This window comes from Notolepis coatsorum, assembly GCF_963971535.1.
Source record: "Notolepis coatsorum genome assembly, chromosome: 15".
NCBI lineage: Eukaryota > Metazoa > Chordata > Actinopteri > Aulopiformes > Paralepididae > Notolepis > Notolepis coatsorum.
The window spans coordinates 75,961,426-75,973,548 of NC_140179.1; the positions used below are offsets into that span (position 1 = coordinate 75,961,426).

The 12,123-nt window shown below is 39.8% G+C and overlaps 1 protein-coding gene across 1 annotated transcript; it reads right to left on the minus strand.

The window, feature by feature from the left end:
* Positions 1-703: 703 nt before the first annotated feature.
* ndufb2 (NADH:ubiquinone oxidoreductase subunit B2) lies at positions 704-8,655 on the minus strand. Its single transcript, XM_084330115.1, has 4 exons — positions 8,454-8,655; positions 8,113-8,257; positions 3,367-3,484; positions 704-793 (listed from the first exon to the last, which is right to left on the minus strand). The coding sequence occupies exons 1-3, from the start codon at positions 8,537-8,539 to the stop codon at positions 3,410-3,412; spliced, it is 306 nt and encodes a 101-aa protein (XP_084186241.1). The 5' UTR covers positions 8,540-8,655; the 3' UTR covers positions 704-793; positions 3,367-3,409.
* Between the last annotated feature and the right edge of the window lie 3,468 nt (positions 8,656-12,123).

Here is a 12,123-nt window from a genome sequence, read left to right on the forward strand (position 1 = left end):
TTCGTCTCTTGCACTATGAATATTTCACAAGACTTAAAGGGGAACTATTTTACTATTTCTTTCACTATTTGGGCACTATTCCTGAGAGTCTATGGAACACCTCTGTAATATATATATATTTTTTATTCATTGTTTTGTATTTCTAATCAAGTCCTCAAAAACTGCATTTTTCTACCTCAAGATTTCGAGCTGTTTTGAGCCTGGGCTGCAGGGCGCCACCTAAACCACTGCATCGTCGTGTTCGCCTGAACATTAACATGCAGCAGTGACTATATGACATCACATATAGGCACATTTTCAAACGACTCAGTTCAGTGAGGGTGAATATTGTGAGAGGAGAATTGGAAGAATGCGCCAATATGAGAATTGAGACATAGATCATATTAATATAAGTTCACATAGCTAGGAAACAATGCTAAACACTCAAAAAGGCCATTTATAAGATAGTTCCCCTTTAAAATTGTAACGTTTTAAAGGCGCAATCTGTATTTCAAACAAATGGGGTAGCCTATTCTACTCGACTGAGCTCTTCATGAAATTACTTTACTCACTACTAGGTATGTTAAATTTTAGTTAGTTGTATTTACAATATATAGACAATTTGTAAAAACAGACAGAATAATGACATTCTCACCGTGTAAAGAAAGTTCCAACAATCTAAGCAGGTGAATATAGCCCACATTTTCTAAATAAATAAGGCAACTTAGAATGAATCGATATATCTTTATTGGTCTATGTACAACAATGACTTTGAGCAGGTCCCGATGACTTCCAGGAAGAGGTAAGCGGGTGCCTGTAACACAAAAAGACGATTATCTACAAACAGGAAATTTAACTAAAAATACTTGCTTTTTAAAAACAGATGAAAGCAACATCACATTGTTATAGGTTAACCTTAAAAGATGCTGTAAGTGGTACTTAGGTATTTATTTGTTCAAATAAGTGTCAAGTAGCTCTGTAGTCCAACAGCCATCATTGATATAGTGTTGTCAGTAACATGGATCTCCCAGTCCCTCTGCTCTGCAGTAAACTCATTCCGATATCCCATTCTCACTTTATCCAATCAGGAGGGAGAACCCTAGATACAGTTGCAATCAATATTCTTCAACCCCCATTGCACATTAGGTTTATTGGCTAAATATACAATTTCCCAACTGTTTACAATAAACAAATTACACAACTGTTTAAGTTGTTTAATGAAACCAATATTACAAGGGTTATCCATATTACAAAAGCTACTTTTAATGACTATTGTGGTCTCAAAATTATTCAACCCCTTCATGACGAGCATCTTCAGTACTTAGAGCACCCTTTTGTCGTCATAACCTGCTGCAAACGTGATGCATAGCCAGACACTAGCGTCTGACAGGGTTCCTGAGGAATCAGCCCATGGAGTTCAGTGATATTATTTGGTGTGGGTTTTGCAACTGCCTTCTTCAAATCCCACCAGAGATTCCCTATGGGGTTCAAATCAGGTGACTGATGGCCACTATAAAATCTTCCATTTCTTCTTCTGAAACCAAGCCTTGGTGGACTTCGACACTGTCAATCACTCCATTCTGATTGACAAGCTAAAAGCAATTTGTTTTGATAGTTCATCAGTGAGCTGGATGCAATCCTACCTGGAGGGGAGAGAACAGATGGTGGAGGTAAACGGTACACTATAAATAATCCTTCAAAACCGCTCTCAAAGAGCACCTACGGGAGGCTGCAATTCTAAACTGGCCTTGAGACAGGGGGTTGAATAATTTTGAGACAGGGGTTTGCATAATTTTGAGACTGCGGAGGGACCCATTTTACTGACCAGACACTGTATCAGTGATGGCTGTTTATGTGTTTACTGCAGAGCGGAGGGACTGGGAGACCCATGTTACTGACCAGACACTATGTATCAGTGATGGCCGTTTACTGCAGAGCGGAGGGGACTGGAAGACCCATGTTACTGACCAAATGATTGTTGGAATGTAGAGCTATTATTTTATATGACAATTTTGGACTATAACGTTGGATCAATAAACACGATCAATATTTGGAATGGCGATCAGGAATTGGATTAATCTTTTTGCAGAACATCTGATGTGAGGTAAGGACTCTATTTTACCAGTATTGGGTTAATCAACAGAGCGTGTGTGCGTGACGTTAGCGCTGACCAAGTCATGGATAATCGATTTTTCAGCCCGCTTCTCATACTATCGATCATCTAGCGTTTATTTGAAAACGATTAATAAATCAGCAGAAAAATTACGTGTTTTGTGTATTCCACTAAAGAGCTATTATCGCGGATTTCTCTGGAATTACTAGAAATCTCCAAAACTATACTCGTATTCAAAACGGTATAAAACGGAAATGTACTGATGAAAAAACAATCCGTTTCGTACATGTTGACTGCAAGCAAGTCATTGATAAGTATTAGACCCAGGCCATAGCCATAATTTAGTTTAAGCGTTCGCAAATTTCCCCACATAATATCTGTATATAGCCAATTCCTACTCTTATTAGTTATACCACTGGCCAGTATGGCTTACTACTAGTGTATTATTTATACTTCCATCACTGTAAATAATAACACTGTACATACATAACATTAGCATATTTACTCTGTATATTCCACAGTCACTTGGTTACACTGTATATTGTTATGCACGTTACCGTTACCTTGTACGATGACAATACATTTTAATCTAATCTAAATGGCCTGAAAGGGGGGAGACTAAAATCATTATTTGGTGTCAAACTTCACCATTTTGTGTCTGCTTGACCTTTTGTTAAAAGGTAGAGAACCACGGCCTCATGCCACCGTTGCCGTTCTCAGATTGGATGCAGAATGGAGGTTGTACCTGGAGTAGGGTTGGGTACCGTTCACATTTGAATCGATACAGGTACCCGACGGTACCTTTTTTCTGTACTTTAGTCTAAAAAAAGATGCATCTACCTACCTCAGTTGTAAAAGAATAAAAATAAAAAAAATTAGTCCAAACTTCAAATAATGTATTATCATTATTATTTATTTAGAACAATTTGTTAATATATATATATATTATATAATATTGCAGCGAGCGTTGTCTGCATCTAGCTTTGTAAGGTGTAACCACACTTGCGACCGTTTTCGGCTTGCCATTGCCCCGACTGCTTTGTTGTTGTTGAATTAAGTCAAATCCTAGTGTGTATCGTGGCGTGAACATGCGGCACACTTCATATGTTTCATGGTAAACGAAACATTGACATCATCGGATATATATAGTTTATTTATTGCATTAACTAAATGTGGCACCGGTGGATATCATGTGAATCGGTACTCGGTAGTACAGACATGATTCGGTCGACTCGATACCCTTAAAAGTAGCAGATTCGGTCCCCATCCCTAACCTGGAGGAGAGTGGAGCAGGCAGCAGCAGGCCCCGTGTTCACCTCACTCCTCATCATCAGGTGGGATCCCCAGCTCCTCATCGGTCCAAGCAGAGGCGTCAGGCCAGGGGAAGTGACCCTAGGAAAGATATCACAATGTTAGGCCTCATTTATTAAACAAAATACACAACAATCTGTTCGGATAGCTTAAAATTAAGATGGTAATGAGTTCTCAGAACCAGTCGGCGTGCATGTTTTGCTTTATGTAAGATTGCGTCAGTATTTTGATCAACTTTCAACCTTTTTACATGCCGAAATATTGATAATCAGGCGGCCCAATGAGTGAAAAAGGAATGCTGCTCGACTTAGAGGAGATATGAATCAGAAAGGTTCTCTTTGGAACTCGAGAGCAGGTTCTCTTTAGAACCCGAGAGCAGGTTCTCTCTGGAACTCGAGAGCAGGTTCTCTTTGGAACTCGAGAGCAGGTTCTCTTTGGAACTCGAGAGCAGGTTCTCTTTAGAACCAGAGAGCAGGTTCTCTTTGGAACTTGGGAAGTCTCAATAGTAGTAGTTTTATTAAAAACCCTTTATTGGAACGTCTAATGCACTTGTTGCAGGGAGTGTTTTAACTCCCAAACTTACAATATTGAAGATAAATGCTTAACCTGTTGTGTAACTGCAATTGTACTAAAAATCTTTATCAGCCAATATACTAGAGTAGAGGGAACTGGACTCTTAATATTGTGTAGACCAGGGGTCAGCAACCTTTTTGACATGGAGTGCCTGTTTGAAATATAGTTGTAACTAGTGCCTCAACAATATTCCATGCATCTAAATTTTTTTTCTCATAATCAGGTATTTTTTATGATAATTTTTACATTATTACATCATTATTGTTATTGTTATTATTAACAATATTATTATGATGGTTGTATCAACCCTAAATCTGAGTTGGGGGGGGGATGCAATGCAGACAAACAGCTGCATACAGTGCGACCATTTCACTCACATTTGCCCATTCATTTTTGGACACACCATCGGTGTGTGTACTGTACGTGTGCTGTCATAGCTCCACCTACAGGCCTAATGGAGAACACCAGGTATATTGTGTAAATAAGTTGATTGATCGCAAGACTACACTGTAAAAAAAATAATAATAATAAGTTACCAGAACTTAAAAATATTGAGTTCAGTTACTGTGCATTAAGGTTTTCAGTTTTCAATCCATAATAAGTTAACAGAAAAATAAGTACACAACCACATTATTTCAACCTAATAAAACTATGTTTATTGTCATTGTTTTAAGAACACAAGTTGACTTGGTAATACTCACATTTTGAGTAAAAAGAAATGGCTTTTAACATGTGCAATGTTCAATGAAATAGAAAAATAAATAATAAAATTTGTTGATTAATCCCACTGGTCACAATGGTGACCGTAATAATGTTTTTGTTATAAGGCTCTGCAAATGTTACTGAATGATGTAGCAATGTATTTCCAGCTAAATTGAAATAATAAACAAATAAAGGGTCTCAATTAAATATGTTGTAGTAAAAATAACCTGTGGGAGGATTTCAACAAGATAAATGCGACAACAGTGCAAAATATTTCACTAATATTTCAAAGCAAAAAATAAATAAAAATTATATATATATATATATATTTATGCTGCCCCCTGTGCCTATGAAAGTGCCTATGCAGGCACGCGTGCCGTTGCCTACCCCTGGTGTAGACTGTTGTAACGGTTACAAATGTGCCTATTCTATTTCTGTTGTCGTTTGGTTGCAGTGCCGTGTTCGGTCACTGGGTGGCGCTCCATTGTTTGTGCCAGGTTTTGTTTTATTTAACCTGAGCCAGTGATTTCAGTTCTTTGGTGTCTGGCAGTGTGGCTACATGGTGGCCATGATCGGAAGGTTGCAGGTTCAAGCCTTAGCCAGGACTCAAGAGTTAGACAGACAGTACCCCTTTGTCCCTTGCTGCTGCAGTCCTTCGAGGCCCCCCGACTTAATACAGTCATCAGAGAACCGACTTAATACAGTCATCAGAGAACTCGGGATGCAGGGTTCCTTCCCACAGACATTGCAAAATGAAATTCAAGGACTTAAGTACTTTTCTAAGCACTATTTTAAAAAGGGCATTTAAAAAGGATACAATTCACTTTTAAATGCAGTTTTTTTTATATAATTTTTTTTGTATCCAATAGTTATGGTTTAAAACCAATTTCCGATAATTAGTTACACTTTAATTAAAAATAAATATATTTCTTGATTCAGAAATTCTTTTATCATGGATGAACAGAACTTTCAATGAGAATGGTTGATTTGAATTTCAAGGACTTTTTAAGAACCTTGTTAACCCATTCTCCGCCATTCACATGTTAAGGCGGGTTTCTCCGCCATGCGTTGTCTGCCAAGGCGTCTGTAAGGCGTTTTTGAGATCAATATTTCATATTCTCGTCATGGTATTCATATTTCACCCACGGAGTCTTGGGTGATGCTGTCTGGGCCATCACAACTCTGCAACGCTTCAATACCGCCACCTCGTGGCTGATCGACGAGTTGCCAAACCGGAAGTGCTCGGTCCGTCCCCTATTTTCGTCCGGCCACTCACTTATTGTCCCGGGGCTCAATACAGACACCGTCGATATGAATCTTTGCCATAACTCAATAATCAACATGATTTGGACGTGTATTAGTAATATACAAACCGGAAATGGATAGCATCGATCAACATCCCATAATAGCGATCTTTTTGCTCCAGTGTGATCGCCCAACGCTACGAGGAGACTGGGGTGAGTTTCAACGTTTTTCTTTACCATTTTCGATACAAACTGCTCTGATCAATATATCACCCATACTACATGAATCATTTAACGTCGGTCATTGAATTATAAACGACCCCCCCCCTCCCCCTCCGTTCACCCGCAGATGACCAGTCATGACGTTTAGGACCATGTACAGTTGAAATTTTTAATATAACGTTGATCGTATCAAACTGCATTTGATCATTTAATATATGCATTTATGCCTATATCTCACGTTCTATGAAATACTGCAGAAAACGATAACATATTTATACTCTAGACGGTATTTTAGTATGAATGTGTGAATGAAAAAGTAAAACGTTCCTACATCCTGAACGATAGATAATTGATGTTGAATGGACCATACTAGTAATGTCAATTTAGCAATACAATTTAAAAAGTTATAGCCCTGCAAAGAAGGTAAACATCTCCATAGACTTATAGCGCTGGCAGAGAGGGTACAATGATGGGTACAATGCCCGGCAGAGAATGGGTTAAACAATTGGCTGTTTAAGGAATTCCAGGCCTTGAATTTTTTTGGTCAAAATCAAGCACTTTTGCACTTCAAGGTCCTTGTGCGAACCCTGTCCATCCTGGTCAAATTCCCAATCGGGAATCTGTCATTGAGGCCACTGGCCACCTCATCATCGCTATCCATAAATTGACCGATACTAATCCTCATTTCTCTCTAGCCTTACAGCCGTAGTATGTGCTGGCATCTGGCTGCATCTGGCTGCTAGCAACCTCTACTGTGCTCAGCCACATAGGACGAGGTTGGGTGAAAATATACCATAGGCCAGAAAACAAATGCTCACCAATTGGGTGCAACGTTAACGTAAAGACATCAAATTACTTTTTGGCTTTGTTATGACACTACCTTGGAAGTTGCAACATTGATTGATTGATTGAAAACTTTATTAACAGATTGCAGAATGGGTACAATACAGTACAGCTCAATACAGACAATTGTTAAGGGGATGCAGACCAGAGAAAGACTTTCGTCTTGTTTACATCAGGGTCCCCCATTTTCAATTCATCAGGACATATATGACATACATGACATACAGATAGACAGTACTGCTACATCTATACATTTATGACATACCAGATTTGCAAATACAGTACCGTTTGTGATACAAAAAGAGTCCAGAAAAGAGAGTATATACATTTGACGTAAAAACTGTACATTGGAGGAGGTTGGGTGGGGGGGGGGAACACTGTACAACAACATACAGTTGATCATTATTGTAAAGTGCAATGTTGATAGTTTCCTCAAAAGGGAGCTACGCAATCTGACACGTGACTGCATATGCAGGTGACTGGCCATGCAAAAATTAAGTGACCTGGCAGTGGCACACAACTTAAATTATGGAAACGGAAATCGTGTTGCTCCATTTGAGGAAAAGATTATAAACATTGCACTTTTCAAATGATCAACTGAATATTGCAACAAAGCCAATGAAGTCACTCATTTCAGATCTTTGATGAGCATTTGTTTTCTGACCTGTGGCATTTTCACCCAACCTCGTCCTATACAGCGGAGCACAGTAGAGGTTGGGTTACCAGCTGAGCTAAGTGCTATGGTGTTGAAGCAGGCGGTTACCATCTACATTGTAAAGAGCTTTCACGCATTCATTGTTACACTTGCTCTGTTTTAGAGTCTTGATAAAATGTCTAACCGCTTTGGGATTTAGTGAGGTGCAAGTTGGACACTATAGGGGCAGTACACGTCAGTTGGATATCACACTTGCCACTCCAACACGATTAAAATAAAGCGTGTTCACCTTTGATTTTCAATATATATATAGAGATATGGTGATGTAAATAAATATAGGAGACATCCTACTTGATTTATTTTTACTGTAGTACATCAGTTATCATCACCCAGTTGTTTTAGAGGCGAGATTTAAATTTTACTCTATGCATATTGTGTACAATACATTATACAGTGCACAGTATACTCACCAGAACTGCATCAGGGTCATGCCAGCAGTGCCAGAGGATCCAGAACCACATGGCACTGCTGAGAAGCTCTGCTTGGAACTGCTGGTGCTTTGTAAGTTGGGGATATTGCCTGTACTGGGCCTCTATGTGTGGTCCACCACTACCCCTAATCATAGAACACACACACATTTCAGTCAGGAAAATGTGTTATCTGTAGTACAAGCATGCAACAATGAGGGTAACATTATATCATTTATATGGGGCGAACTTGTAGTAATTGCAAATTATATTTTAAACTGGTGAGCTAACGTTAGCATAGCAGCTAGCAGGACCATTAGCCCGGTTGTCTTCAAATCACTTACTTTCTAGATACCATTTTCAGCGGCCCGCGTCTTAAAACGTGTGTCCCAACTCGAAGGACTCCCACTGCCCTTCCTAACAGAGACATCGTTTCTACTTGGAGAACTGCGTGAATTATATGAATGTTATTAAATAATATTAATGTCAAACAGAGAACGAGCTGTCGGTGGAAATGTCACCTTCCCCTCTGACGTCACTAAACCACCCCGCAACAAGGAGAGCTCTGATTGGTCAATAAACCACCCCGCAACAAGGAGAGCTCTGATTGGGCTGTCGGCGATCACGTGGATAATGCGTCTGTGCTTCGACACAAGGAAGGAATAAAAGAAGGAAAGGTCGTTTATTTGTCATAATAAAATACAGAATACTTTATGATGAAATGCTTGTTTAGTTTTAATGCATTAGTGCTGAGTTTAACTGGCATTGAGTTGAAATGGGCTCACCATCTCCTAATTTATTGGTTATTATTACATTGTTAACTAGCTAACGTTTGATATATTGGTTGATGTATATTTCCTCAGATAGCTGGTATACTTTTAATTTGAATACAGGCTTCTACTAGTACCAAGCATGAACGCCGGTGTTTTGACATGAGACGACCCTTGCTTCTCTTATAGTTTCCTTCGGATGGCACCGGATATAATTTGTGACAAAACCCCAACAATGCCCCCTTGCGGACACAACAAATATGACCGATAGTTTCTTAGTTTTCAAGTTTCTTTATTAGTTGTGATAGTAAAATACAGAACTTTTCCATTAAATGCTTTTTTTTCTGTATGAGCTCCTGGGAGTGTGCTAGATAAAAAGTATAAAATAGAAAGTCAATAGTATATAAACAAAAAGTGTTCAGTCAATATACATATATACAATAGAGTAAAACAAATAGTTACAGTACAATACAGTATACAGTACAATGCAGAAATGGGATGAGGTACAACTTAGGGTAAGGTGCAATGATTGATTGATTGATAACTTTATTAACAGATTGCAGAATGGGTACAGTACAGCTCAATACACACAATTGTTAAGGGGATGCAGACCAGAGAAAGACTTTCGTCTTGTTTACATCAGGGTCCCCCATTTTCAATTCATCATAACATATATGACATACACCACGACATACAGATACAGTACTGCTACATCTATACATTTATGACATACCAGATTTGCAAATACAGTACTGTTTGTGATACAAAGAGTCTAAAAAAGAGAGTATATACATTTGACCTAGAAACTGTACATTGGAGGAGGTGGAGTGGGGACTATACATTGGAGGTGGTGGGGTAGGCGGGGTGCAGTGGCGGACTGGGACACAAATTCAGCCCGGGACATTCAGACGCACCAGCCCACACACCGGCCCACGCACCGGCCCACGCACCGGCCCCGAAACCGGCCCACACAACAGGCGTTATGAAACACTTGTCCAGTATTAAACAACCCAAGGCTGTGGCTAAGGAGTCAACATCAGGGAGACCAAATCTACACACCGCCCCTAGATGTGCACTCATGCACAGTGCACACACACACATACATATACCGTTACTTCCCGTCATTGGCATATGTGTTTTTTTTACTAACATCTTAGTGCCTCATTAGCCTAGGGATTAAGGATACATGAAGTATTAACTACACCATAATAATATTGAGGTTTTGATCCATAGAAAGTAGGGATGTCCGATATTATCGGCCTACCGATATTATCGGCCGATATCGGCATTAAAATGTGATATCGAAAAATATCGGTATCGGTTTTAAAGAAATAATATTTTATTTACATTTCTATAACCTTTATTTACCCAGGCAAGCAAGTAAGAACCAATTCTGATTTTATTTATTGTCAAAAGTATGCATAATGTTGTGTTAATTCCACAACAAGAGATATGTAATGTTAATTACCTGAAATTATTCCATTTCTTGGGGCGGGAAACCCTGCATATATCGGTATCGGTTGATATCGGTATCGGAAATTAAGAGTTGGACAATATCGGTATATCGGTATCGGTAAAAAAGCCAATATCGAGCATCCCTAATAGAAAGGTCTGTGCTACACAATTTCAGTTAGATTGGATTTATTGTCCTTTAATTTGGCACTCATGACATTAGTTGCTTGCCGTTTAATCAACATTGAAAGACCCCCCACTTCCTCCCAGACACCCATTCCAAGAGCCTTTTCTTTCTCTCTCTCTCTCTCTCTCTCTCTCTCTCTCTCTCTCTCTCTCTCTCTCTCTCTCTCTGTCTCTCTGTGTGTGTGTGTCTCTCTCTCTGTCTCTCCCTCTCTCTGTGTGTCTCTCTCTCTGTGTCTCTCTCTCTCTGTCTCTCTCTCTGTCTGTCTGTCTGTCTGTCTGTCTGTCTGTCTGTCTGTCTGTCTGTCTGTCTGGACTGGGCTCTCTCTCTCCCCTCAGGGTCAGCTGTGCTGGACTGGGCGCTCTCTCTCCCCTCAGGGTCAGCTGTGCTGGATTGGGCGCGCTGAGTCAACTGCATAAGAAGAACATCAGCAATCAATAATAATGGCTTGAATTCATACAGCGTTTTTCAGCCTTTTGAAAACACCCAAAGTAGTAGTAGTAGTAGTAGTAGTAGTAGTAGTAGTTTATTCAGTCATCATCTCACACAATACAATATACCCCATCATTTAACAATATTTGATTTTACAGTGACTGAAAAGGTACAGACTGAAGCATAATGCTTATATATGCCTGTCCTATATTCTTAACAAAAATTTTAAAAATTGGCGGCTACGTGGCGTAGTGGGCAAGGCGCTCGCCACAAATACTGGAGACGCTGGGCTCGCCTGTTCGAGCCCAGCGCTCCACATTGCTTTCAGTTTAGCTGGTCGTTCATACTAATACACATTGGCCGTATTAGGGGGTGGGAAACTGATGGGTGGGGATTGGGCGTTGTGGACAGCGACTCCTACAGGTCGGTTGGTGTGCCTGCACAGTAGAATCAGGAAGTGTCGGGGGCAGCGTGAGCCTCCCACGCGTTACTCCTCGCCACTGAGAGATCGAGCTGCGCAGGTGAAAAGATGCGACTGCTGTTACCTCAAGTACCGGAGGGGACTTGTGCTATGTATGACTTAGTCCACATTGCAGCCGGCTTGTGGGAGGCAAGAAACAGCGTTCGTGACAGGGGAGGGTTGAATTGGATGATACGAAATTGGGATGGGAGAAAATGTAGAAAATGGGAGAAAAAGTGGATAAAAAAAAAAGAAATAAAAAAAATTAAGACTCCAAAACAGTATTCTAAAAGAAAATAGCAAAAGAAAACAGTATTATTCACCCCTGTAGTTTTCAAAAATAGCTTTACAAATTTTTCTTAAAAACCAAAAGCGAATTACTCATTCTTAACTGTATATCAGCATTGTTCCACAAAGCGCTTCACAGAAACCATCAAGCATTCACACTCACACAGTCATACGCTACTGGTGGTCGTGAGCAGCATCAGCAAACACAGCTGCCCTGTGGCAGACTGACGGAATCATGTCTGCTAATCAGCGCCAACCACCATCAACAACCTTCATAAATACATTCAACATTAATGGAATAGGCTAACTACCAACTTAGCTGTAGCAGTTAGCTGTTATATGCAATCACATATGTTTAACTACGGGGTAGTAGTTGACCTAGTTGTTAGCTTAAGCTAGTTAGCTGTGGTTATTTACAAACATGTAGA

Excerpts from the sequence above, each read along its gene's own strand:
- ndufb2 (XM_084330115.1), bottom strand. The coding sequence starts at position 8,539 with ATGTCTCTGTTAGGAAGGGCAGTGGGAGTCCTTCGAGTTGGGACACAC. Across the intron at positions 8,258-8,453 it reads CTGAAAATGGTATCTAGAAA|GGGTAGTGGTGGACCACACA; the intron begins GTAAGTGATTTG and ends TTCTATGATTAG. Across the intron at positions 3,485-8,112 it reads ATGACCCTGATGCAGTTCTG|GGTCACTTCCCCTGGCCTGA; the intron begins GTGAGTATACTG and ends TATCTTTCCTAG.